Below are 27,636 nucleotides of genomic sequence, written 5' to 3'. Positions count from 1 at the left end.
AAACAAGAACATTACAACTGGGCCTTATTTAAGTAGATGAAGACCCCTTTATAGCACTTTTGTAATGTCAAAAGACCAAAGCATAAGTGAAAAATCGAGCTCAGCCGGGCCTGACAGTGAAGCTCATTTGTAAAAATTGTACGTGGCCTTTAGAAAAAGCTACCACTCCTCACCCCATCCAAACCTGCAATAAAAGGCTACTGAGAATCAGTTCATTCTGTGAAACCCCATGGAGCCCAAAGGAATGCAAACATGTAAAACGCTTACTTCAATCACTGAATTTAATACGAAAATAAATGTAGAGGCGAATCTAGTGGTAACGTTTCTGTATGAATTCCTACTTCTCAAAGGTTTTCTTCTTGCACTATTCTCTCAGTCTAGTTACAGAAACCAAAATCCAAACCATCTATGCAAAGGGAAGGCTGAGTATTACTGCTTCGCTATGTGGCGGTTCAGTTTATACATCTGCCTCTATGCCCTCTCCTCAACTACGTAAGCCACCAGAGAGGCAGGCAACGAAGTACCTCCAGGCTCTCTACGGGTACGGGTATCTTGCCTTTTAACTTCAAAGCACAACCATATTTTCCAATGAAATAACTCTTCTGCTCCTAATGCACGAGCTGGAGTTATAAAGTAAATACTAGAATGTTCTCTTATTCTCCCTGAAGTCAATCACAGATTTGCTACAATTTTAACAGGTGTGGGATCTTATTTAAGCATCTAATCACGTTACCAAAGATGTACAACAAAAACCTACATAAATTACGTTTACATTTGTATTCTTTCACAGATTAATTAATTTCAGTCAATCTTCTGTCACCTGCTACTTCAACTGCTGTCAGATGGACCTCATTCATTAATAACTCAGACTGGCAAAAAAAAAAAAGGGCTAATGGCTCTAAACCTGAGAGAAAAAACTAAAATCGCCTTACATATATATATTTCTTTAATTTTCTTGCAGTAATAAGTCACACACAAAACACCTGTACCTTTCTTTTGGCACAATGAATATTTTAGAAGTCCTTCAAGTTTTAACTCAAAGAGGTTCTTTACTGAGTATTGTCTACTGAAGTCCACAAAAAAATTAAAACATTGTTTCCAACGGAACAAAAAAATTTACAATTGTACATAAAAAGTCTTGAATTTTATTGAAATTTCAAGTCTTGTATCAAACAAAAACTTTTCTTCCGACAAAAATATTCTCTTGGTGTCCTCCAGATACCAGTAATTCTGAATTGGTCCTTTAGTGCCACCGCTTGCTTTGTCATCTTCACAGAAGTCCACATGGTTGGGCTGTTCCATATAGGCCTCATTTTATCGTGTGAAGGAACGTACATGACGACCTCTTCCACTGCCTCCACTAACAAACTTTCCTCTTGAGCCACCACTGCTACTACTATTAGCACTTGTCCAAGACGGTCCAATTCCTCCCCGGCCTCTGGAAGCACGATCGCGAGGACTCGGTCGGTAGCCTTAAAGCAAAGAAAAGTATACTCAGTTGGAAAAAAAAAAAAAAAAAAAAAAAAAAAAGCCCTAGGCGTAGTAGCTGCTGTGAAAGCATAAGAAACAAAAACAAGATGAGACACAAACGGGGTCTGTTTTCTCCTTTTAATTTTCACTTTTCTTTTAGGCAAGCACTTTTTTGCTTTGATTGGCTCTATAATTACCATGTAGGTACGAAGACAACTGAATTGCAAAAATCTGAATGCAAAATTAAGATTCTGCGAGCAAGTGTTCAATTCAGCAAGTTTTACGGATTACAGGACAGTTCGTACGAAAGCATGTATTTGACAGTCTCAGTGACAACTGTTCATATATGCTTAAAACATTTGCTGAATTTCAAGGTGTCTGTAGCATCCTTGCATGGTTTCATTTGTAAAGCGAAAATGAAATTCAAGGAATTTTCTATAGTTCGATGCCCATATGAATACCATGTACCTGCTGAACTTAATGGTCTCAGTGGTGGCAGTGGACCCCTGTTAAAATTGCTTTGACCACCTCTACTGTCATTGTAGGTTCCTCTGGGTGTACTCTGTGCACTCCAACTTGAGCCTCGAGCGCCTTCACGACGACTGTAATTTCCTAGGTAGGGAGAGAAAAACCCGCACACTGTTGAGCAAACTGCCCTTTTTTTTTTTTTTTTTTTTCCTCCATTTCAATCTTCACAATACTCAGGGTGGTAAATCTAATATTTACATAATTCAAATAGATAAAGCTACTCTGCATCAACATACCCTCAAGTATTCTAACTCAAAATCTACAAGTTACTGTATTATACACAGAATCAGGGGAAAATATCTATTTTTCAGACATGAACTCAAGTTAAAAAAAAAATTACATTATCTAGTGCATTAAGGTAGACTCCTATACCTTAAGTTTTTGTTGTAAAATAAATCCTAGTATTTTTAACTTTACTAAATGGAAGTATTTTCTGTTTCTACTGTGCCAGGACTTGTGCTAATTACAGAATCGAAGGGAAAGGAATGCAACCTTGTCTATATATGAAAAAAACTTAACACCCTGTAGCTAGAATCTCCAGGTTCACTGAAAATTGCATCTTATTCCTGTCAGGATCCTCCATCCTTTTATTCAAAAGCCTCATTTAAACCCAGAGATATATTGTGATGCTTAATTTCAGGAACCACCATGTCACAAACAGTAAAGAAGGCTTTATTTTTTCTGACTGCATCTCTGAAGCACTCCAACAGCTGCTAAAAGCAAACACCTATCTCCTTTTGTAAGAGAGAGGGAGAGAGAGGCAACACAGGAACTCGCAGCCTTGGTTCAATTCCATAGCACTCAAGAGAACCTTTTCCAGTGCCAAACAACTTATTTCAACAACACTGCTTCAGAAACATCTCATGCCAGGGATGATTAATTGCTAGTAAATTGGGCTAGTATTACTGAAGCATTGTTAGCATTCCTTTACTCCCATTCTAATACAGGAGACAACATACCTTTTGAAGCGGGTGGTGTAAAGAACCTGTTCTGACTGTGAAAGGCTCCTCGTCCTCCACGATTCCCTGAGAACCCACCACGTGAAGAAATCTTCTGTGACACTTTTGGTGGCCTTTTGGTTGGTGGTATCCCATCTGGAGCAACCACTTCTTTGCTCTCCGCAGCAACAAAATCATCCACATGCATGGAGGGCGGCCTGCTCGTATTCTGTTTCCTCTGACGGAAGATATCATGTGGTCGAATTCCTTGTCCAAATCCTCCCCTGCCTCTTCCTCTTGGCGGTGGCACAACATGAGCTCTCTTTGCAGGCTCTATGTACTCAGATTTTCCACTGTCATGACAAACCATGATTTATTTAGTTAACGTAAAAACGTGTTCATACTGAAGGTCAGGCATTCTCCATATTGGAGATGCAATTTGAAAGGTATTTGACATTTTGAGAATATACAAAACAGTGCTGAACATACTAGCTGTTTACTCATTAAAGTCATCTTACCTTGAAGTTATGAAGGTCTCATGCTTGTGCTTGCCAAGTTTGAACCCTTTTGTGGTTTTTGTGCGGCCAGGAGATGATGGTTCTGACAAAAACGACCTCTCCAATTCAGCTTGCAAGTCAAAGTCGCTGCAGCCCTTCTCTGACAGTTCAATTAAGTCAACTTTTACCTGCAAAGGTAAAGTTTAGTTTTATCACAACAATCATTACTAGCACCTCTGAAGAAGAAAACATGCTGCACCAGGATGGATGAGATTCAGCTAGGGTCCTTCTACTAGAGCAAAAAAGCTCCATCCTCTACCTTTTAATGCAGTAGTGTGGCTCAAAGCAAAGAGCAGCAGTAACAAAACAAAAAAGCAGCAGAGCTGCAGCAAAATTGTCTTGATGGTTCTGAATCTCAACAAAGTCAAGTATTTCAAGTATGAACACCCATCTTGTCACTAAATGACCTAGAGCGAGGCACTCTTTTGCTTAAGCTACAGTCCTATAAATTTATTAATGCTGCTTTTATACAGGAATCAACAGTTTTGGTGTTCCTTAAGAAATTAAAACACAAGTGTCTGCATGTAAATTAAGAGTAAAATTAAAAAAGAATTAAGGCAATGAAGTCAACAGAAACTGATTACTTCTCACATATGAAGTTAAGACACTGCCAATTGCTTAGTTTTAAAAAAAAATGTTATTGTGTATTTTTCAAAATGACATTTAAAGTTTAGATTACAAAAATCAAATTTCAAATACTGTGAAAAGTTTTTGTGCAAGTAGTTTCATTTACTACTGCCATTTTTTCCAATTTTGTCACATTAGAGCAAAGATTTTTTTAGAACAGTGTAGCTATCAGGCTCTTTGGATATTACTGCAATGACAGAAGACAAGCAAGGAAAAGAAAATAAATCACATTCTTTGTCTATGTTTAACACAAGCTGCTGAAAAGCCCCAGCAGCAATGCAAAAGCAGGTTAGGACTGACACAACTGCTCCTCTAAAGGCGATTACTTCTGCATTAGAGCACTGCAGAAGGTGCCAATTTTGTGGCTGCTTCCGAGTGAACCTGAAAGCATTTGACAACGGCCTTTAACAACTGCCAACCCCTGTATCTGGTCAATTTACAAGGGTGAGCTCAGGAAAACAAACTGTTTGTCCATATGAATTTCTGATGCTACTAGCTCAGGTTAACCCTCATTTTTAAACCCACTTCTGAAGCCTTTTACCATATCCAGATCAGTGTCTATTTCTTCAGCCTGAAAGGGTGAGAACCACATGGACTTCAGCTGGTCATCCATCACGTCTGCCAACACGTATGTGGTCCTGCAGTAAAACAACGTCAAATGCCTATTTGATTATGAACTACAACCAACTGCAAGCATACGCAGCATTACAGAACCTGAGGTGAATTTTATTGCCTTACCCTTGATACTTGCATGAAATTAAATACACTGGGACTAGTAGGTTGTAGTGACAACAGTGCTGCTTATCCCCTGTTTGTAATATCCTCATGCATAAATTATTGCATTTTCTTAAGTAAATCACAAGTAGTATGCTCACATACTTAACCATTTTACCTGTTGTTAAACAAATTCTGAAGAGAGTCTGGTGCAGAAAGAATAGGCTCTACATCTTGGTCACTCAGCGGACAAGAATCACCCGCCGATTCCAACATCTGCCTCACTCCAATGATGTTGTCCAGTAAGGATTCAAGGCCATCATCTTCCTTAGAACGATCCTAAGTCAACACAGCACAAGTCAGAACTTGTTCCCCGCCTCAGAGAAGGAAATACGCTTTTGTTAATTAAAAGAAAAAGGGAGGGGGTACTACACTGAACAGTCTATCCATCCACAAATAGTGAAACTAAGACACCCAAATACAGAAACAACAGCAGAGAGCTCCTCAGTATGCTATAGAACAAACCATGTCACCACATGCGCATTCTAGTCTTCATTTCCAGTTGATGTAATAACCTCCATAACATAGTCGCAAAGAAGGCATCATCCCAGGTTTTCGTTAACAAGCTCTCTGCTAGAGCACTGCAATGTCTTAAGTGTCTGCTATTTCTCCTTCAGCACAGCTGTGGCATTTAATCTTTTACCACAGATGTAGGCAGCCAGAGAAGGGACAGGAGAGTATAGCACTGGAAAGGCATTTGTGACCAACAGGCTGTGGAGCAGCTGTTTTATGGACTCTTCTAAATTAGCCATCTACTGCACAGCTGCCATCAATTATGTAGGATTAGATTTGAATATTAGAGTTAAGTTTGCAATTAGAATCACAGAGATGTTGGATGCATTGAATTCTGCATGTCCTCTAGTCCTATCCTCCCCTGCTTGAAGCAGGACTATCATCAAAGCCAGATCAGGTCAGCCATAACTTTATCTAGCCATGTCTAAAAAAAAAATCTTCACTGACAGAGAGCCCACAGCCACCCTGAAGAACCTGTTCCAGTGGGGCACTTCTCTCTCTCTGATTTCCTTCCCCCCCCGCCCCCCCAATGTCAACCTGAACCTCTGAAGCCACAATCTGGTGCCATTGCCCCTTGTTTTATCATCTGGAATTACCAAAAGGAGTTTGACTCCACCACCTTTGTTACTATCCCCCAAGCAGCTGTAAGTAGCTCTGGGATAGCTCCTTAGCCCTCTTCACCAGGCTAAACAAGTCCGGCTTCCTCCTCCTCTCTCTACAGCACATGTGCTCTAGGTCCCTGACCACCTTGGTAGATCCCTCTTCAGTTTCCCTAGATCTCTCTAGCACTGGCAAGAGGGCAAAGCTGGCCAAAGGTGAATGCAGCACTCCACATGAAAGCTCACCAGCATCCTGTGGAGGGAGACAGTAAGGTCACTTGATTTGCTGACCATGCTCCTTCCAGGACAGCTCAGAACACAGTCTGCCTGGTTTGTAGTGACCGTGCACTGTTGGCCCACGTTCAACCTAACGTCCACCATAACCACCCATCCCTTTTCATCCCAGCCCGCATCAAGGCACAGGAGTATCCTGCTCTCATGGCAGAACTTTGCATTTTTCCTAATGACCCACACAAGCTTTCTGCTAAATCAATCCTAAAAAGTTTATTGAGGTCCCTCTGGACCGAGGCTTTGCTATCTGTCGCATTAGTCACTCCCCCAGATTACTGTCATTCGTTAAATTCACTGAAGATGTATCCATTATCCAAGTCTCTGATGCAAATATCCAGCAATATCAGCCCCACTGTGGACTCCTGGATATTCCACTTGTTACTGGTCACCAGTAACATCAAGCCACTGCTAAGCATTGGTTCCTGTTGCTTATTACAGTAACAATCTGCTCACCGCTACCCAGTGCTCTCTGTTGTACGCATTCGCTGCCTTCCATCACACAGTTAACTGCCTATGCTCTCATGGTGTGCAAATACTCTCAGCACAAGGGGATCCCAACCCTACCTGAAACTTCTTAGCATTACCATAATGGAAATGATAAAGTCAGAATCCACCCTGTATCAGAATAGGTGATTTTGGACATCCATATTAAAACAATGGCAACAGCTATTACCAGTTCCGCAAGGTATGCCACAGAATTGCACACCCTTCTGATCAAGGAGGGATAGTCTATATTGTTTGAAAAACATGTTTGGATAAAAGACCACGTCGTCAACTTGATTATTTAAATTCTTTTACCATAACGTGTTTCTCCAGATCAAGCAGCAGGTTTTCTGGGGTTTCTTCTTTGTTCTGCAGTAGATGTTTTAACTCTGCAGTAGTCAGACCCAGTGTTCTGCCTGGATGAGATCCATCTGCTTCCATAAGGCTTCCGTCATCTCCACAACAGCCCTGAAATATTTGACAAGTGGGAAACAAGTATACATAAATACTCATTATACTTCTGGACTGCAAACCCCTTAGAATTCAAATGTACATTAGAGCAAGTCTAGCAAAACAAGAGTAAACTCTTGATTTAAAAACATATTATGCAAAATATTTTAATGAAGTATATACTTCAATAGGCAAGTTTAGATGCTGCATCAAGATGAATGCAATCCATTTCCTATACAGGCTGAGGTTAGCATCACAGAATTAACAAATTCTCGATTCCTTTCTGTACTACATATCAATACAGCAACTCTCTTAACAGGATGTCATGAATCTAAAACCTGGACACAGTAGCATGCTATTCACTTAGGAAATCAATATGTACCAATATGCCATTCTTCCTACTGAAAAACCCTCTTATTTACTAAAGATACATTCTGCCCAGCTTTCACAGATTTCATTAAAAACTAAAGATGGCACTAATACTACTGATGGAAAAGCCTTACACAGCAATCTGCATAGTCAACTGGTTTCTGAAATAATTGTTCCTGAACGTGTCTCACTCTGCAGGTTTCAGAAAAACACAGCTGAGTTTTCAGTATTCTGAAGTATTCTAAGTATTCAATACATATTCACTTACCAGCGTATCAGAGTTTAGAATCTGTCGCATAAAATCCAAAAAAGAAGAAGCCAGTTCACCTGTGTCTTTGCTAAAACTAGTTATTACGCGTTTTAATACAGTGTACAGAGCACTGCTGTGTTTTCTTAGAGAGCTGTTTTTATAATGAAAAGAGAGAAAATACATTATTAGTGCATACATTGTGACCATTCCACTGTAACTTCTTATAAGAAAACAACATATACGCAAAATAACCTTGGAAAATTTTATAGTTGTCAAGTTGAGTTTTGATTATGAAGCTGGAGCTTCATTATTTTCTCTGTACTGGACTGTTGCTCTCACCAGTGCTGTCTGCAGATATTTCAGACTGCACTTATAGAGCTATATGCACTGCAGCAATACCTCTAAATCCTGCAAGAGATTACATTTTCATCTTTGGGAGAAAAGGGATAGGACAACAGAAATTTTGCTTGCACAAGGGCCTTATGTATAAAACAGGATCATGCTTGCTGTTACAATTTCACTGCATCCCATGATGCCTCACTGCAGGAACAAACCAGAAAGGTAATCATCAACACAGAAATAGCAAGGCCGTGCACTGAAGCTAACAGCTAGACATATGGGATCACAGAAACAACAGCATCTTTAAGCTACTTATTTTTCATTGGCAGGTTGTATAGCTTCTTGCAGCCTGAGCAGCACAGTTCTGTAGCACTGCTTAGAAGAGTGTTTTGAACAACCTGTTATTGACAAGGCTCCAGGTGCTACCTCTTTCTCTTCGGGAATCTCACAACTTTCTCGCCTCTCCGCACCTCACCTTCAGTTGACAGAAACACGTCCAAATACAGGACAAGGAATTAAGTGTCAAAACAACACAATACTGTCCAATTCACGTATATGTTCTGTTCAAAAGGGAGTCAACAAAAGTAGTTAAAAACAAAAAAAAAAAAAAAAGGAGATAGTCTCCTCATTTCAAAAGCCCTAATTGCCTAGGGGTCAGAACACTCTGGGGAAGTGCAAACTGAATCCCCTCAAAATTGAGAGAATGACAGACAGCTCTCCAATGTCCCAGATGAGAGCTCTAACTACTGAGTGACTCAAAAGGGAAGGACACGAGCACTATATCTCATTGTAATCCTCCAGCCTTGGAGTGGGGAAATGGAGGGTACAAACCTTTTTTCAACACTTTGTTTACTTCTTGAAAGAAAGTGCTCCTGCGCACATACTGCAGAAGCAATTCAGAGGTAAAATCTCAAGTGAAGGAAGACCAAAATACCGAGTAAAACACTGAAGCCCCAAAGAGAAATAAAGGTTCAGGTGCCTTATCCTCAACACTTCCTACTAGATGAGTAGGAAATTATTTCACATTGCAGAATTTTAAAAATAATTTTAAGTTGTCAGAGATATCTTACAATAGCATACCTCTTCAAGTGATAAAAGCCATAGTCATGCTCTGTAAGGAACATCATTGTTCGGATGCATGTCAGCAGACAACTGTAACTGCTCTCAGAATTAGTTAAGGTTTCCATCAGAGAGTCACAAATTAAGGGCATCAGCTCTTTGCTTGGTAAGGAGTTGGAAAGCTGCTCTGATTCAGACACGGAGCCTTCTGATGAACTTGGTAAAATGAGTGCAATATCCTGTAAAAAGTGATTATTATACACATAGTAAAAAAACGTTTCTGTATACCAGCGAGAAGTATAAATCATACCTTAAGTCACAAACACTAGGTTCTTTCACTACCCCTTTTATCATCTTATTCCAGTATTTTACAGTTATTACTGACCAGTAAAACACTAATCCAGTGTATCTTTTTTAAATTGCTTCGGTTAAGGGTTACAAACCATTATTGATTTTTAAAAACATAAAAGCTTCAAAGGGTGAAAAGCAATAGCAAAGCCACAACTAAAAGCCAAACAGTCAATGGATAACATCTTATACTTGCACACAGTTTCTTGCCTAGGTAGTCAAACTGTCCCTTAATCTCAAAACATTCATCAAAATTAAGAGCTGCAGACACCACCTAGGAAGTTTAAGATCTACTGCCCCCTCCACATTTTACATAAAATAAAACAAGATTGACTTTCACAATGAATTTGCATGGGCAAAGAGCTCTTGTTTATATGCAAAAATGGCTGACTGATCTCTACTGACCAACAATGCCCAAATGTCTTTTGCATAAATGGGTAAGCCCTAAAGCAGATAAATACATGCAACTAGTAAGACAAATAATGACATGCAAATCTATGCACGCAACTAACGACAAAGTACTGGGGCTAGCCTACGAATCAGTTTTCAGATAACATTTCTTTCTTTGCTCTAGGAACTTACGCCTTTTTTTTAATGGTGTAGTTTTATGGCAGCAGCATATCATATATATCTTTGTATTTGGAATACATTTTTAAGAGGTTTTGGTTAGACAACTAAGAGATATATATTTATTCAACTAGGTGAAAGGTATAGTGACAACTCAAGTTTTGCCAGCGGCCCACGTTCCAAAAATCTTCCCATAGGGAGAAATGACATCCCTCTCTCAGCTGAGGCGACAGTCAATCTTTGTGCCATTCAGTTTTTGGTCTCTAATGAGCTACCAGAATAGTGCACATAATGCAAAAGAGATACTATAAAATGAAAGGATTTACATTCAAGAGTGACAAGACAGCAAGTCTGTCAAACCAGCTAATCATACACATTTTTTCTTTCTGTGTTTTAACAATGTTGATTTATTTTTCTTTTGGAAAAAAATAGGCATCTAAGAAATAACCTCATTTAATTTGTCTCCCACAATTACCAACACACATTATGCATTAAATACAGAAAATACCTGATCACAGAGGGACTGCAAAAGGGAAGTTACATATTCAGCGCTCTGTTGATGAGTCACATTGTCCCCAGCCGATCGCATTAAAGCCAAGAGCTCCTGGAAAACCTCTGCATACTTCTCATCACCTTTAGTTGTTCCATTGATAAGATGCAAAATAGCCAATTTACAAGCTTTGTGTGAAGCCAGGGCATCCAATAAAGCAAGCAATCGAGTGGTCTGTCCAGTGTACTGTTTCTCTTTATCTTCTGTGTTGCTGAAAGGATATCAATGCACCTTGAAAAAGCTGTTTTAAAGTGATCTAAAAAACTATAAAAACTATTACAGGAGTCATATAACTCTGCATTTTTAAAAAAAGCACCTAGTTGACATACTTAAACTTACAGTTTAATTTACTTTTTGAAAACTGCTCAACTTTACTAAATGACTTCTGGTTGCATAATAAATTAATTAATCTACTATGCATTTAACATACAATAGGGTATTTAATTGTATACGGATAAATATGCTTTTATACAAGCAGTATCTAATTCTATGTGGATAATTATGCTTTTAAATAAATAGTACTCATTGCCTCAAAACCCTCTGAAATGGTAGTAGTCAACTTCCTCCAGCTTACAAACATCTACGCATTTTCCTGTTAGCATGCAAATCACAGCATAGGAAACTTCACTGGCCTACTTTTGTTATTTGTATCAGATAGGTCCTTTAGAAGCAGTTCACAGACAAGATATGGCTTTGTAGGGACAGCCTAAAGAAAATCTTCCTAAAATACTTACCATAAACATACAACGTGAAACTGTCTGCATCAAAACTTAAAAGTATGACATGGTTCCTTGGCAACATTAAGCATTATCGGGACACAGTATATAGCACTTGTCTGAGAATTCATTCAGTTCATAACGGGTAAAGTAATATTTCTGAAAGTAGTTTCCTCCTGCTACATCTACTGTACAGAACCAAGGTGAATTTAATAGTCCATTAAAGAAATCTTTGCAATAGAAAACAAAGATACCTTTGTAGGTCTTCTACAATCAGATCCAATACAGTCCTCATGATAAGAAGAGCAGTAGGTGAAGCCAGGTCACACAACTGAACACAAATACGTCTCAACATATGCTGAATAGGCTGGCAAGATGAACCAGAGAAAGATCGAACTATCTCTTGTATCAGTTTGGCTTGAACATGAAGATGCATACTCCACAGCTTCCTGGTATTGAGTGCCACTGAAATATCATGTGGTTCAATTACCTGCAGGAACAGAAGAACAGGAGGTTTTTCCTTTCAACTTTTATCATAAAACCCGAATTATACCACAAGGTATAAACAAAGACTAAGTACTAATACTGTCCACATCAAAAACATGCAATGCCATTCTTATTGTTATCATCACTGAATGACAGGGCACGATTCCAACAAATGAGGTATGCCTTTGGGAGCGTGGGTTGCCACGCACCTGTTACGCTTAAAGATCACAAATTCAAGATCCATGTCAAAAGGAAAGACAGCCTTAATATACTGAGAGTTTGGCATTCAGGGTTAAATCCAAAGGCTTCATAGCCAATCATTTAAGTAATAGAATGGGAGTCTAGATAATTTCACAAGGGACAAAAGAACAACATATGACTGCTAATTTAAAAAGATGCTCCAAATAAGAACAATTTTGTTTCAGATGAACAAGCTGTATCTTCAAAGAATCTACATGAACACAAATGCTTTACAGAAACTTTAATTCAGCCTTTCACGTATCTGTTTTTTTCCACAACTACAAAAATAATCTAAGGGTTATACATAACTACAATTCTTCAAAGACTAAATAGATCTAAATTATACCTGAGTCGTCTGCATGGGCAGTGGAAGAGGCAGCAATTCTGAAAGCAGTATAAGTCCAGAGAAAAAGCCTTCGGGAATTCTCAAAATTGAAGTGAGAACTTCCTTCAGCATTAAAGACCAAGTATTGTTCGCCAGAGTTTCTTCCGAAATGGTAAGTTTTTCATTAACACCTTGCGTAAAAGTCAGTAAGATATCAACAATGTCATTCTGAATTTTTTGTTCATCGCTATCTAAGCGGCCCGAGAGAGGAATAGAACACAGGAGCATGTGTAAAGAAACAAGTGCTGATGGAACACGCATGTCTTTGAATTCAAAAGATCCACCCCTCAGCAGTTCTGTTAGCATTGTTTTAAGTAGAGTGAGCGTACAGCGGGCCATAGAAATAGTAGTAACTCTGTGAAGCGTGGTGCCCATGTTGACATGGAGTCGCCAAGGCTGAATAAGTACGCTGTTCAGCTTCTGTAATACCCGAATGAAGGTGTCCATTCCCTCAGAAGAAAAGAGCTGAATAACTGCAAGATTCCATTTAAGGTCTTTTTGTTGACCTGTACGGAAAAGAAATAACATTTCTGTGTGTCTAATTTCTCCTGGGCAATCACAGTTACACTTCAGACATGTTCAAGTAGAAGACTCAGAAAACTAAAATTTCTACGTTAAGCAGTACAAATATATCAGCCATACCTTCTACCAGAGGCGGTGGACATGCAACATGACAAAGAACACGAAGTGCAGTAGGAAGACCAACTCCATCTGGGGTCATCAAACTGTCAATATTCTTAAAAAAAAGAACCCATGTTACAAGGAAGGACTTTACAACAAGTATGTCATTAGCTCAGTATTCAAATTCTGTATTTTGCTACTCTAAGTATCCCACAAAATTTAAGTTCAATTATTGCACCTTTTGGAAAGAAGTCACAAATAGGGCAGAAGCAAAAAAAAGGAGGGTCAACGTTTGCGTTGTGGTTTTATGGTAAGCGAAGAGATTTAAACAGTTGGATCTCTGCATCACATAGTTACCTTAGATTTTGTTTCAATAAATATAACCAAGAGCAAGAACTGGCCTAGATCATAAGCTTTAATAAAAACATCTATTTTGTGTAACAGTATGTATTTTTAAATATAATATGTTAGCACATACCTAAGATAAAATATCAAACTACAAAAAGGTCTAAGCTTATAGAGCACAATTAAAAGATAGCATCTATCTGTATTTTACTAACCTGTTTGATATATTCAATGAGATTTGGAACACAATTTATTTCAAATCTAAGATTTTTCAAAGGTTCAAGCCACTTGCTGAGCTCTGGGATAAAAAAAAGACTTAGAGTTAATCAAGTAACTTGTAAGTGCATTTATGAATATAAAATGCTTGCAATAAAAATGTACTTAATTTACACAACAGGTACTAAGTCCAAGTGTGAAATTTGTGAGGCATACATTGCAGCTGTAGCCAGCTGAAAAGCATCAACAAAAATAAGACTTCAAAACAAGCAATACACCTCACGTACATAGACAAAATTCGGTTCAAGTTAACCTGAACACTCAAATAATTTTCATCTTATTATTTGGATTATTTGTAATTAAACATTTATTAAAAGACACTACTGGTCCCACTGTCAGCTAAAGAAAAAGCCATCAAGAGCAAGGATCAAAGCACATTCCCCTTAATGTACATAACAGGTTATTACAAACTGAATACAAAACTCCTATTAAATGCTCAAATGGAGCCAATCTCTGCACCAGTTACGCATATTCTCTCCAGAGTCCTTATAGATTAACAGTCTCTCTCTTAGTCCGGAATAACCTGAAAGTCCCAATTTTTTGGGACAAGAGATTTAAAGTTTTAAAACCCATTGTTCCTGAAAATATTTAAAAGAATGTGAAGGTTCAAAACTCGACTGAACGTGAATTGACAACTATTCTCAGACTGATTTAATTATTTGGTTTAATAAACTAGCCCCGCTTCTCATTAAACTGATGATCAAGTGAGGAGAAAAGAAATAAAAGCATGGCAGAGGAGATAATTAAACTAAAATTGTGAAGAATTCTGATTTCTTTCAGTGCATTTAAGTTTTGGAAGAAATTATAGGTATGTCCACACGAGTCAGTTAAGCAGTGCAGAGCACAACTCCGGACATCAGAGCTTCAACATTCAGTTGTTAGAATAGGCCTCAGCAGGCTTTTTCCCCATCAGCTCCATTCCAAATGACCCGGACCTCATCTGTGAGTCAACACAAGCCAGGGAACACCCCGAGAGACAGTGCGGAGTTCAAAAGATTTAGTAATAGGGTAACATAGACTATTCCGTGCCAGTTGGCCTAGATGCCAGAAAACAGTCCCAGGATTATTTATTAGTATATACAGACCCTATAAGGCTACATCACTAAAGGAAACAGCAAAAGTAACAGTCAGCTCACTGACTAGTTTAGTCCATTTTTACTAAAATTTGCTCTATTTTCAACACAGAAGTAATTTCAAACTTCCTGTAATTATCCAAAATGCATGGTAGTTAATATTACATGAAAAATAATTTAAATATAAAGAATTTCCTATTTAACTCTAATTAACAGAAAAAAAATTACACATTATCTCAGTGACTCAACTAATCAGATGCAGCTGGAAAAGGAATTTCATTATATACATTATTCAAACCAGATGATCGTGAGGCATCAATTACCCACATATAAAAGGTTTCTTCTATACATTCCAACAATTCAGTTGATAATGACACATACTGTACCTTGCAATTTGGTGTTATTTTCATCTGCCTTACAAAGCTTCAGCAAAGGCGCCGAGTGCTGTTCCAGCATTTGGACATCACTGGAAGATTGAACCACCAGCAAAACAAGGATGCAGGCATAATTATAAGCAACTGACTTCTTAGACTTTGAGTCTCTGAAACAATAAAAAGGATTTTCTTTAGCTCTCAACTAATACAACTGGCTATTTGTTAGGTTTTCATTCTCTGACTCCTAAAAATCTACCTACGGAACTTTTACCATAACCAAGGCTTGCCCTGTATAATTATCAAACGAAACAAAACAAAACAAACCACAAAATGTTCTCCTATGCTTTTTGAAAACTGAATGCTTTCTTTTACATTTACTTCACGTTTATTTCAGCATCCACAAACAATGAGAGCTGAAAGCACTGACTGGAGAGTCAAGTAGCAAACAAATTTTTCCCTAACTTTGTTTTTACAAATCTTGCTTCAAAAGCGCTGCTACCTAACGTAGTAAAACTGCCTATCCAGAGAAAATAATGACTGTTTTCAACAGTTATAAGAACTTACAGAACTGAGAGAATTCCCACACCAGAAAAGTGTCCAGTGTTATCTCCCCACTCAAATCTTTTGCTCATTGCACAGTCAAAATTTATGCTTGAATGAAAAGTGCCTACTTAGTGATTTTTTTTTTCACATAGCCAAAAGTCTGACCTATATGACAACACTTTTGTAGTTGACCTACACAGATTCTGGGCATTAAGTACTTGATCACAAATGACAGGCCTGATTTTCTATTACATTCTCCTTAAAAGTTGTTTTGAAACAAAAAGATCATGATCTAAAAGAAAAAAATATTTTAGATTTACTGAATTATTTATAAAAGATATAATACTTTTTAAATATAAAAACCTGAAGAATATAAATAAATGCTTAAATTACCCTAAAGCTTCTTTGGAATAGTACTCCATTAAAGTAATAAGACTTTGGAGATTTTTCTCCAGACTGAATACATGAGCCACAGCAGATCTTCCCACAGGGTTAAAGGTAATCAAGTAAAGGTTGTGAAGTGTTCCCAGCAGATCTGAATGGTCAGTCTCCTCACTGGCTGTGCACCGCTGAAAGTGGCAGAATAATTCTGAAATGCACTGTAACGTCTGTGTTGAATGCAGGAGCCACAGGGCAAAAGTATCCTCATTGGCACCATCTGACTGGAGACCTTCCTCTTGATCTGGATCAGAAAACTGGCAAAGTGCTCTAATTAACAAGTTCGTTGCTTCGTACTCAGAAATAAAGAAAAGAAGACCCTTCTGTGACTGTGCCAGGAAACGCAATATATCTCGTATAGCTTGAAGCACACCTGGATGTGCGCCTGTCACTGGAATAGACAGTAGCAAAGTAATGCATTCCAAGAAATGGTGACTATGAAGATACCTGGAAAAAAACAAACCAAACAGAAAAGTAATCAGTAATATTATAATAATCTGTGAACACTGCATGATAACATTATATAAAATCACACGCCTCCTAGCTTCAGCACTTATTGCTCTGGGGACTATGACAAATAGTAACTAATTATAAAGTAGTACAAAATTTTAATCTTACAAAATATAATTGCTATAATATTTACAGGAAACAAATCCCTACATATAAAGTTCTGATCTCAAAAGAAACCCAGAACCAAAAAAAAATTCACCTTATCTACAAGCAAAATAACACTTTATATTTTATTACATTTGCTGTATCTGAATCACCATCAATGCTGCGTCAAATGTTTTCAACGTGCTAAGAAATCAATCATTATAGCATATGTAAGAGGTGATTTGAAGACTCTTTGCATGTAGATACTTATATTCAGCCATGACCTACACCGCTACTATCAAAAGAAACCTGTTAGCATTTAGAGAAACACTTTCTAGACAGAAACTTGCTAACAGAGAAATAACCTACGGGATTCTTTAAATGGCTGCAGGCAGGCAGGCCTCAACTCCTCTGCCTGTGCTGTGAAACAGTGAGCTGCGCTGACACAACCACACAACTTCTAACCAGGGCTGACTCATATCTTGCCAGCTCGGCATACAGGCAGAGGTATTCCAGACTCGTTTCATCCATATGCACAGACATGTTCGAAGAAAAAGGGAAAAGATCTACAACAATTTTCAAATATGGACCTGTACAGCACCTAGCACAACTGATGAGGATCCATGAATGCCACTGAAGTGCTAGCACAGTACCAGTAATAACAAGAGGTTAACTTCTTGTTATATGCATGCTAGGTTGATTGAAAGCCAACAAAATAACAGGTACATTAACTATCAAACTCTCTCAGACTGTATAAGCACAATCCAGAATCCTCCAATAAAGTACAAAGTGAAACATCTGGAAAAGTGTTAGTCAGCAAGGTCATCCTTAAGAAAGATCTATATCAAGCCAGAGGAAATACACTCTACAAAGCGAACCTGTAAATGCCATACCTAAACAGGACAGGGTAAGGATCATCCCTTTCTGGAGGGCCTGTAATGCGTGCCATGGTTGGGAAAGATTTCACAGGCGGCTGAATCATTGTATGAGGAGCAGTTTCCATCAAATGGAAGATTTCTTCAAGCAGACTAACAAGTTTTTCCATCTCTCCTTCACTTATGTTAGAAGATTCCAAAAGATGATCCATGTCCATAGGAGCCTCCACATCATTCTCATATTCTTGGTTGGTTCTTTCAAGACCTGCCAAGTCCTGGTCCTGTTCTGGCTCCGTGTGATTAGGAAGAGAAGGAGTGTTCTCTGCTAACTGATCAACCACCTTCTTAATATCTGACAGAATCTCATAGAAGTGACATTTCTGGAGAATTGCAGAACCAGCAGTAACTACTCTCACAGTCTGATCTAACAGTATGAGTTCCAGGAGTTTCTGATAACCACTTTTTTCATGTACATCTACGCCACCCCTTAGAAACACTTCCATTCCCTCAGTCATACTAATAACGCTATCCAAAGCTTTAAAAGCGTTAAGTTTAAGGGAGGATGACACATGATCTGCAAACAACAGTTCAAATAACACATTAATAACTCCTGCCTGCAAGAGTGCCGTTATTCCTTGAGTCCCACATTCTCCTAACGACGATACCAATTTTGTCCCAGCTTTGAGTTGTCGGACATTCAAAGCAATGGGCTGTTTCAGAGCTACCTGAAGGTTTAAAGCTTGCAGGGTCCAGTCTACGAGCTGGGTAATATAGTCTTGCTTTGAGTCTTTCACCTGCAGGTAGCTCAATCCTTTTACTATTAAACTGGGAACTTCTTCTAATGCAGTGACCCACTTTGCACCCCTTTCCTCTTGATATAATTCCAACAGTTCAGTCAATTTAACTGAGGCTTCCACTGCCCCTGAATTTTCTTTTTCTGGGTCTTGGTCCTTTATTTTACCAACTTCATTTTCAAATACAGTCTTGTAAGGGCAGCTGAAGTATAAAAGAGGTCCAAGCTCCCTTTCAAAAGGTTCGTATGTCACAGGAGGCACAGATGCCAGATCCTCAGGAGTATACTCAATATCAAAACTTGGATACTTAAATGTTTCACGTTCCAGATCAGCAATTCCATCTTCATCACTTGAAATCTGCTCATATCCATCATCTCCTAAAAAGATTTAGTTATGAAATAAAATTAATTATGGATAAACCAGTTCATAACTGCTGAGAATCTGCTCAACATAAAAAAGCAGTAATTTATTTAATACAAGTATTACTGGTTAGAGAACAATCATACGCTAACATACAGAAAGCTTTCTCTCTCCAGATATAAGTGAAAGTCCAGCTGACAGATTTTTTTATGTAATAACGGAGACATTTAAAAGAATGTATGAAGCAGAAAGTTTAACTAGGGTACACATTACCACAAGAATACTGTTCAATTTTCTTCCTATGATTGCATCTATCATAAAACTTCTAGCCTGAAATTTTGCACAGGCATGGGTGGGAACTTTAAGTACTACAAGAAAATGACTACTGACATTATTACATAAACAACTTGATTTTTAATTAAGAAATCATTTCTTTCACCACTTTCCTACATTTTTAAACAAAACAGACAAAAAGATCAAATGTTCATTCTCACCTATAAAAGCTGTATCTATTTTCCTCTATTTATAGAAAGTAACACAAATATTTACTGTAAAGGACTAAATATTCCACAGCAAAATACTGTTCTCGAGAGATGTCAGAACCATAAATAAGGCAGGCAATGGTGCAGTGACCAAAGGAAAAAGATCCAGTTCTCTTCACGCCTAGTCATCATAATGGTACTGCCATCAAAATCATAAACCTGATTTTTTTTTTTCCTTAACTTTTTACAACTTCACTTACCTTCACCTTCTTCCTCCTCTTCACCCTCTTCTTCATCTTCATCTTCCTCCTCCTCTTCCTCTTCCTCATCAGCAATACTCTCTACTGTATGCCCATCATCATCATCATCCTCCTCCTCCTCCTCCTCAACATCCACATCATCTTCATCTTCTCCTTCTTCTGGTTGATCTTCCTCCACTTCTCCATCATCAGAATACTGGCTTTCTTGATGAATGGATGTTCGATCAGGAGAAATGGGCTCAAAGTAATCCTCCCTATGGTCCACATCATCTTCTTTTTCCCCAACCACTAAAAATATATACAAAGTTCAAGAAATAAGAGTACTTCTCTGAAATCCAATGCTCAATAATATGTTTCAGAATTTTGCATTACGCATAGGTGGAGATACAAAAAAAAAGCACCTTGAAGAAAATCTCCAGGTGTTTTGACTGAACACAAGCAACAATCACTTAGTTCTGTAAGATTATAAAGAAATACGTAAAGAGTTCTTGGCACTTTTAACCCATAAGGAGACCAGAGAACTCGGCAGATGCTGCAGAGGGATGGAGGAGAAGGACAATGAATACCAGAGTCAACAGAACATTTATATAAAATATGAGCAGCATGTTCAAGCAGTGTGTTGATCAACAGCTGATATTCTCAAATCTACTAACTTTTAAATTGATACAATTTAACATGGCCAACAGGTTTTCTTTCAAATCCCTTTCCTAAAACTGAATCTATCCAGCTGGAGGAACAGCAAACAGGAAACCTCACACCTGCCAGGAACACAGAATTCTGCCTCCACGAAGCAGCGATGTGCAGCAGATAAAACACAGCCTGTTCTCATTCTACCTGACACTGGCATAGGTTCGTCCTCATCATCATCAGGAGGAGGAGGGCCTGGAGGCGTCCTTGGTCCCCTAGGTTGTGGTCTTGGAGGGCTGCCATTGAACTGGTCTTCTTTCTCTCCATCAACTGTATTTTTTGTGAAAATAAAAACTTGCATTTAATGGAATCACAGGAATAGAAGCAGGAAATTTTAATTTTTCAGTGCTACCTTTGACTAGGGAACACCTTCATTTACCAGGTGTTATTTAATTTGTATTCTGCATCTGCAGTATGTGAGGCAGTTGTCTGAAGTCACTTTTGATGTAAACGAGAACTACATCAATAAGCAAGCTTATTAACACTGTTGATGTTTTTTCAATAGAATGGTGGATTAAAATTAACATGGGTAATTGCCATTTTTGGCTTTGACACTACCAATACTGTAACTCTACCAATAATAACTGAGTTACTTTAAAAAAAAAGTTTACGTTTTAATTAACTGCTTTTTACAGTTTAGAACTATTTTTTACCACAGAGAGTATTCAAATTTTGCAGCCCAATAGCCGTACCTTGAACAAGACAGTTCTAATTTTAAATCTAAAACCAAAACTGAAGCAGAAACTTGCTCATGGATTCTATTCATGGTCATTCTAGTACCAATGCAAGTAACCCACTCTCAAAAAAGCACTAGACAAAAATCTACTTAAAACCATTCAATATAAATCTAAAGGAAAATACAAAACTAAAGGACAAAGACATAAAGCTAGAAAAATAAAGCCACTGAAATCGAAAATGTAAAAAAGAATTTGATTTTATTTTAAGATGGGATACTATAATGTTGATTCAAAAAAAAAAATCTGTGTCTTCTCACAAGGCTTACCATGTTTCGGGTTTCTTTTCAAACCAGGCTGTTGCTGGGGAGGTGGTGGCGGAGGCGGGGGTGGAGGAGGTGACTCTCTCTCATGACTTATTACCCTGTCAACTGAGCCATATATTGCCAAAGTCAGACAGTTGTACCACCCTCTTAGAACCAATCCATCTGTGTTGACCTGTTTTTTTAAAAAGAAAAAGCTCTTAAATCCAACACAAGACAACTTCAGAAAAGTTATTTTATTTTAATATCACTGTATGAGGATCTGTATAAACGCAAGAAAGAAGAACCGAACATTAAAGTATCTCTACCCTACATTTTGAAAACTGAGAGAAATTTAAATATATCAATCATTGCAACAAATAAATAATCTTTCTCTAAAAGCATTCAATTCATTGCAATAAATTGCCTAATCTACTACAGCCTATTAATGAAAAAAAACATTACTGTGGGTCACACACACACTGATCTGAATGAAATAAACCCAAACAGAACCAAAAATGAAGTCCTTAACTGTGGCCTGCAGCCACAATGTTCTGATTCATCTTTGCTCATAAGTAGCGGATAGTTCTGTTGGTAATCTCCATAGGAATTGTCAAGCAATCAAATCTTCTACAACCCATGCTGTTACAGATGCAGACTCTAAAGCAGTCAGTATCTGAACTACAGGCAGGTTTTAGAACAAGATCTTAAACAATAAATGCTTTACACAGTGCTAACGCACTACATGCAACCATATTTATACCTAAATGACAGGCATGTAGAAAAGGAGGTTTAAATCACATTGCATTACCTTTGCATTGGGTCTGAAAATAATTGAAGTGTTTTCATCATATTCAAGGCTGTTAAATAAAAAATACAAAGTTATTATTCCATTAATATAAAGCATGTTTACAGAGATGAAACACAGCAGTACTAAACACATAAGCCAATAATAAAACACTGAACAAATACATGCTCTTAAAAACAAGAGTGAAAATCACTTATTTCTACAAAATGCTTTTCATTAATATATATGGGCTCTGTAAGTTTAAAAATAACAGAATCTTTTCTTCTTTTAAGCATGAACCTCTGTCTGCCACACAGATTAGAGGAAAAGGGCAAGAACACAAAATAGCAAAAACCAGGCCAAACATGAAAAGCACGGGAAATACAGATTTTCTATTGTGCATTTTCTGCACTAAAAAATTCTCGGGAAGAAAAGGTAGATAATGAACTCATGCACTAATCTTGAAAGTACTTACCTCCCCAGCCTATCAAAAACAGGGGCACTTGGCTTGCTGACATTGTTGAAAAACAAGTCCAGTTGAAATGTATGTGGGGATGTCTCTCTGGAAAGAGAACAAAAGTAGAAATTAAATCTGTCGAGCTCCTTATCAGAGTAAGTAGGACTAACAAGGGAAAAAAAAACCTTTAAATTATACTGTTTAAATAATTCCCCAAAATAATTACAAGTTCAGCAGACACATAAAAGCTTTTTACCTTTTTATATAGGAGGTTCTACTGAGATATACATATACAAGAAAAAAATAACAGGAAGGTATTCCCGAATCAGATACCTAGTATTTTTCACTTACCCATAAGCCCTATTGTCAGGCAAACTTGTGTGAGCTCTCACTCCTGGAGGAATGACACGTACTTCATTTATGTAAACCACGCATGGAAAACGAACTACATCTATATTGGTACTTTGCTACAAAACAAAGAACAAAGAAAGTCTAAGAAATGTAAAATGCAAATAACAATGTACTCATATTCTTTATTAACCAAATTAAGGTTGCAATCCTAACAATTACAAAATTCAATACTGTAAAATGCTAAACACTGTTAGACAGAAAAGGGTTTTTTTTAATAATCTTCTGGCACTTTTCATATATTTAACACTTTTTTATAGAAAGTGTTAATCGATTATTTACGTAATTGGTTCCCTTTATTTGCAAGAATCTTTTAAACAGTAACAGTTTTTTTTTTTTTCGAACAGAAGGTATGTTGGTAAAGGTAAAAACTGGAACTTAAATTAGTAAAGAAAGACTGAATATATGGTCCCCTTTAAATAAAGCATATCAATGTTATAATTAAAGAAAAAAGAAAATGTGTGGTTTAATTTTAAACATTAGCAAACATTATAATTTCTAATATTACATTTGAAAAAAGAATGAAACCATATATCCTGTTTTACTAGACCCGTACAAAAATTCCGTACGATGCTTATTTCTCCAATTTTGCAACAACATCCTTTTGCAAATAACATTTCTGTTTACTACACAGAAATAGCAAGTATAAAGAAACGTTACGCTTCAGCACTCCTAAAAGATGTCTGAGAAAACTAGGAAGTAATCATAAAGTCACAGTGACTTCCCATGTAGCAGCCACCAAATTAATGCTGAAACTCTCCTCTCGCTAGATTCACTATATTAGGTCTTACTACATTTATGCATCATCTCTATTGTATATACGCTTACAAAATAGTAAATATTTTAGTAAACAGAAGCTCAGAATCACACTTCTCACTGAATGTTTCCAATTAGCAAATTGGATTAGCAAAGACTGCACTAGCAAAAAAAAAAAAAAAAAGGGGGCAAAAACCTGATCTAAGTGTCTACTAACATAACTAAAAAATGAAAATTTAAAAACAAATTCAATTGCAGTCAAAAGTCACATAACTTTCATCACAATCAGAAAGCAAAAGAAACCCCAAAATTACCAGCGTAAGACAAGAAAGTACTTAGATTTTAAGAAAACTAATAAACAAAGAAATAGTCACAAGTAAAGTTTTAAAAAGAATATTTAAGCATGTGCTTTTGGGCATATATTACTGTAATTTAATAAGAAATCTATGCATACATCCTTTAGCACACAAACACAACATCTCACCCTAAGGGCTGACGTATTACAAGCGGGATGGTAGAACACAAGGAAGCCCACTATGGCAGGGAGCACAGCTTTATTAAGGGGAATGGGGTGACTGTAGCCTGCGAGGAGCGACGGCTGTGGGAGCTCTTTGCTTTGCCTTTAAAAAAGGTATATGTGTCACGTGGGAGACTTGGATTTCTGGAGGAAGGGCTGCTACTGAGGAGGCTGAGTCCCCAGCAGCACTGCCCAAAGAAAGACAAATTTCTGCTTAAATATGAGATTATGCCCTGACAGCCGTGCATCAACATCATCAGGATGGCAAGTGAATCCAATCCACTTTCCCTCCAAAACATTAAAAAATATAACTACAACAGAACTGCTCGACACCTCTTAAACTGCATAGCCGAGCCAAATAAATAATTTTATTAGAAAACTCAGCAGTACTTTTCAAGAACTGCAGGTTCCAAGGCAAGACTCACGATCCATTTAGCTAAGTAATTAGTACAACATAAAGAAGGGTTTATTGCAACATGTAAAATACATTTTGGTGTTTTCTTTAATAAAAACTCAATATGGTTCAGGTTTGGAAAATGTCACTGCCAGTAATGAGAATGCTAGAAAACATTATACATAATTAAAAACATTCTGTCCTGGAGGGAAAGAGGAGTGGCTAGTGTTTCCTACCCAGGGGAACAGCAGTGCCTAGGATTTCCTACTCAATACTGTCTTAAATAATAGAATTAAAAATACATGTGGGTCTCCCTAATCCTCGCAGCTAGAATGGACTCCAGAGTAGCTTCCTGCTTGTTTTTAATTGCAGCATCAGCTCAAAATGCTTAATTTTCTTTCCCTAACACCTGTCCATGAACACAGCGCCTTTGTCAGGTTACACTACGCTTTCTGTTTTCCCCCTCATGCTCCCCTTCTTCCACCCTGAACAACACAGCGCCCTGGGCAAACCTGCTGCAACACAAGCAGCTTCAAGGATGCTCGGGATCCCAACAGCCTCGAAGTAGCGTATTTGTATGAAGTACCACTGCTAAAGGAAGCTTGAAATATTCCTTTACTCACGATGCATGCCGGCTGCATAAACCTCAGGGAACATCTCACACGCGCACAAATACGCATCCCCCCCATTAACGACAGAAAAGCATTTGATATCTCCAAGCGGATGGGTATGGCGCTCCGCCCGGCTTACGGACTTCTCCAACCTCTTTTATCCTCGTTGTTTCCCGCTAGCTTCTCCCCCGCCGTTACTTCCGAGCCCTCGCTCCCGTCCCGCCGCCGCACCCTCCCTCAGCCCCCTGCCCGCGGCACGCCGGGCTGCCAGGGCAGCGCTGGGCTGGGCCCACCGCGGGGTCCGGCGCCGCGGCCCGAGCAAGGCTTGGGGGGGCAAGGCGGGGAGGGAGCGGAGATCCCCCCTCGGCGGGCACCTGGCCAGGGCCCGGTCCCTCCCGCCCGGCCACCTGCTGAGACGAGGGCCGCCGCCGGGGCCTACCCCAGCCCCGCTCGCCCCAGCGGCGCTCCGTGCCCCGCAGCCGCCGCGGCCTGGGGGGGCCCCCAGCGCGGGGAGAAGGAACATGAGGGGAGCGGCGTCCCCACCGCCCCCGCCGCGTTACCTCCGCGCTCTGGTGCTTGAACGTGTCTAAAAACAGCAGCTCGGTTGCGGTGTCCACCGCCATCTTGGCCCGGCCGAGGGGGAAGGCCTTCCGGGCGGCAGCGCCAGCGCTTCCGGGCCGCCGCCCTCACCGGGGGCGGGGCGGGCGCCCGCCCTCAGCGCCGTGAGGGGCGGCGGGGTCGGGGCGGCGGCGGCCTCCGGTGTGGGGCGGCCGTGGGCGAGGCCTCAAAGCTGCCGCCCCCGCTGCTCTCCGGCCCGGGAGCGGTGCGGGGCCGCTGGCGGCGCTGCCGAGCGCACCGGGCCAGAGCGAAAGCTCGGGCAGGGAGAGCGGGGAGGCCGAGCGGGCTTCCCCCTCGGCGGTGACCGAGCTCGGTGTGCATCGCCCTGGCTCTGGCTGTGGGCCACTGCAGCCTGCTCCAAGCCTTGCTTCTGCTTGGCGCCACAAGACGTAGCTCCAGCTCAACGCTGACTAAATTCAGTCCTGCGTGAGAAATTTGCCTTTCCGTATTTAAAACTAACCCTTTCCGGATGCAAGAAATTATCGCTTCTCTCAAGTACGCGCAGAGCAATTCCTTGCAACCTTTCCGCCGCTCCTGATGTTCTCGTTTAGCACCCAGCGCCCTTCTGCAACAGCAGCCAAGCTGTACGCGCGTTAGAGACGCCGTGAAGCCAGGGTCAGCCGTGGCCGGGAGAGCGACGTGGAACTGATCTCACGCAAGCGGTGCGTGGTTGCACAAGTCTTGTGTGCAAGCTCTACATCTATAATAGCAAAACAGTGCCTTTAGAGGAAGTCTAGGGAAGGATGCGTAACGTCTCTGAACTGCCGACTGGAGCCTCAGCCCTGCGCTTTCCTTAATGGTGATAATTATACCTTATCTGCGTCTTGTTTCTGGAACAGCTTCGTAATGAAATAAGCTGCTTGTGTGCGCACCAGGAATTGGCGAGTCCCTTTTTTTGTTTCGGTAGCTGAACTTGCTGCTCTCTCAGCGCTCCAGAGTTTCACTTGCACCAATGCGGCAGCCCTCTAGGTTGGACTTTACGTGAAAACAGTTTAAACAAGGGTGTGGTTCGATATATGCATTTTCAGTGGTTAAACTAGTTCAGGAAGTTCCTGCCCCCACACCACGTGTTGGGGAGATGGGCCACAACGCGCAGTTCCACAATCAGTTTTATTGGCACACCTGAAGAGGTGTTTTGTGGCAGTGGCAGGGGGACTCATTGACTGGAATTGCTTCTGAATCCACTGAAAACATGGTACTGCCTCCTCATACTGTTTCAACAGATGTTGTTAAAATACTGCAAATCCCTTCACAGTAACATTTCAGAATTTGAGGGGCCTCCTTGGCCATGCTGGCAGGTTTGCCAGCTCTCATTCTTGCCGACCCTCTGTCGCCCTGACAGATAAACAGATCTAAACTCCTGAAGTTAAATATAATTTTTGTATGTAGAAAAACAAAACTTGAATGTATATGTATTTTGCTATAGCGGCGCAATGCCTTACGGCTGCTAGCAACACTTGCCATGGCTTATTTTGGTTATGTTTATGGGCTCTTTGGAGACTTCTACATGAGAGCAGCTTTGCAGATCTACTCCAAACATGGGCATTGTCACGCGTACCATTGTGCTGGAGGAACGCGGCCCCAGTCAGATGGCTCCTCTCCCGGGACAGCCTGGAACAGTATTGCAACCAGGTCAGCCAGCGGGAGTAGTTTCAGTAACTAGCAGGGGAATTCCAGCCCTGTGTTTTTATCTGCAGTGACTCCCTCGCTGCCGGTAACAGCTACAGCTCTGGATGTGAGAAGAATCAGCTTTCCAGGATTAAATTCAGATGGCTCTGAATGCAGTATTGATTTCAGCACATGGCTGGGCTTGCAAGTCGGTGGTGTTTCTTTGCTGCAAGGTAAAGCAGC

The 27,636-nt window shown here is 39.6% G+C and overlaps 1 protein-coding gene across 1 annotated transcript; it reads right to left on the bottom strand.

Moving 5' to 3' along the window:
- Positions 1–1,129: 1,129 nt before the first annotated feature.
- VIRMA (vir like m6A methyltransferase associated) lies at positions 1,130–25,903 on the bottom strand. Its single transcript, XM_087749738.1, has 24 exons — positions 25,728–25,903; positions 22,833–22,948; positions 22,500–22,586; positions 22,049–22,097; positions 21,265–21,433; positions 20,409–20,531; positions 19,575–19,862; positions 17,697–18,849; positions 16,165–16,656; positions 15,241–15,395; positions 13,721–13,803; positions 13,182–13,275; positions 12,501–13,045; positions 11,683–11,918; positions 10,671–10,923; positions 9,269–9,486; positions 7,868–8,000; positions 7,096–7,248; positions 5,013–5,173; positions 4,662–4,758; positions 3,455–3,621; positions 2,958–3,289; positions 1,939–2,082; positions 1,130–1,472 (listed from the first exon to the last, which is right to left on the bottom strand). Exons 1-24 carry the CDS (start codon positions 25,788–25,790, stop codon positions 1,315–1,317), a joined length of 5,469 nt encoding a protein of 1,822 aa, XP_087605864.1. The 5' UTR covers positions 25,791–25,903; the 3' UTR covers positions 1,130–1,314.
- Positions 25,904–27,636: the final 1,733 nt, after the last annotated feature.

Source organism: Nipponia nippon, unplaced genomic scaffold (genome assembly GCF_047370975.1).
Source record: "Nipponia nippon isolate SJK-2023a ecotype South Korea unplaced genomic scaffold, ASM4737097v1 scaffold_1, whole genome shotgun sequence".
Taxonomy (NCBI): domain Eukaryota; kingdom Metazoa; phylum Chordata; class Aves; order Pelecaniformes; family Threskiornithidae; genus Nipponia; species Nipponia nippon.
Note: the sequence above shows the minus strand (reverse complement) of the source record. Positions and strands in the feature narration are given on the sequence as shown.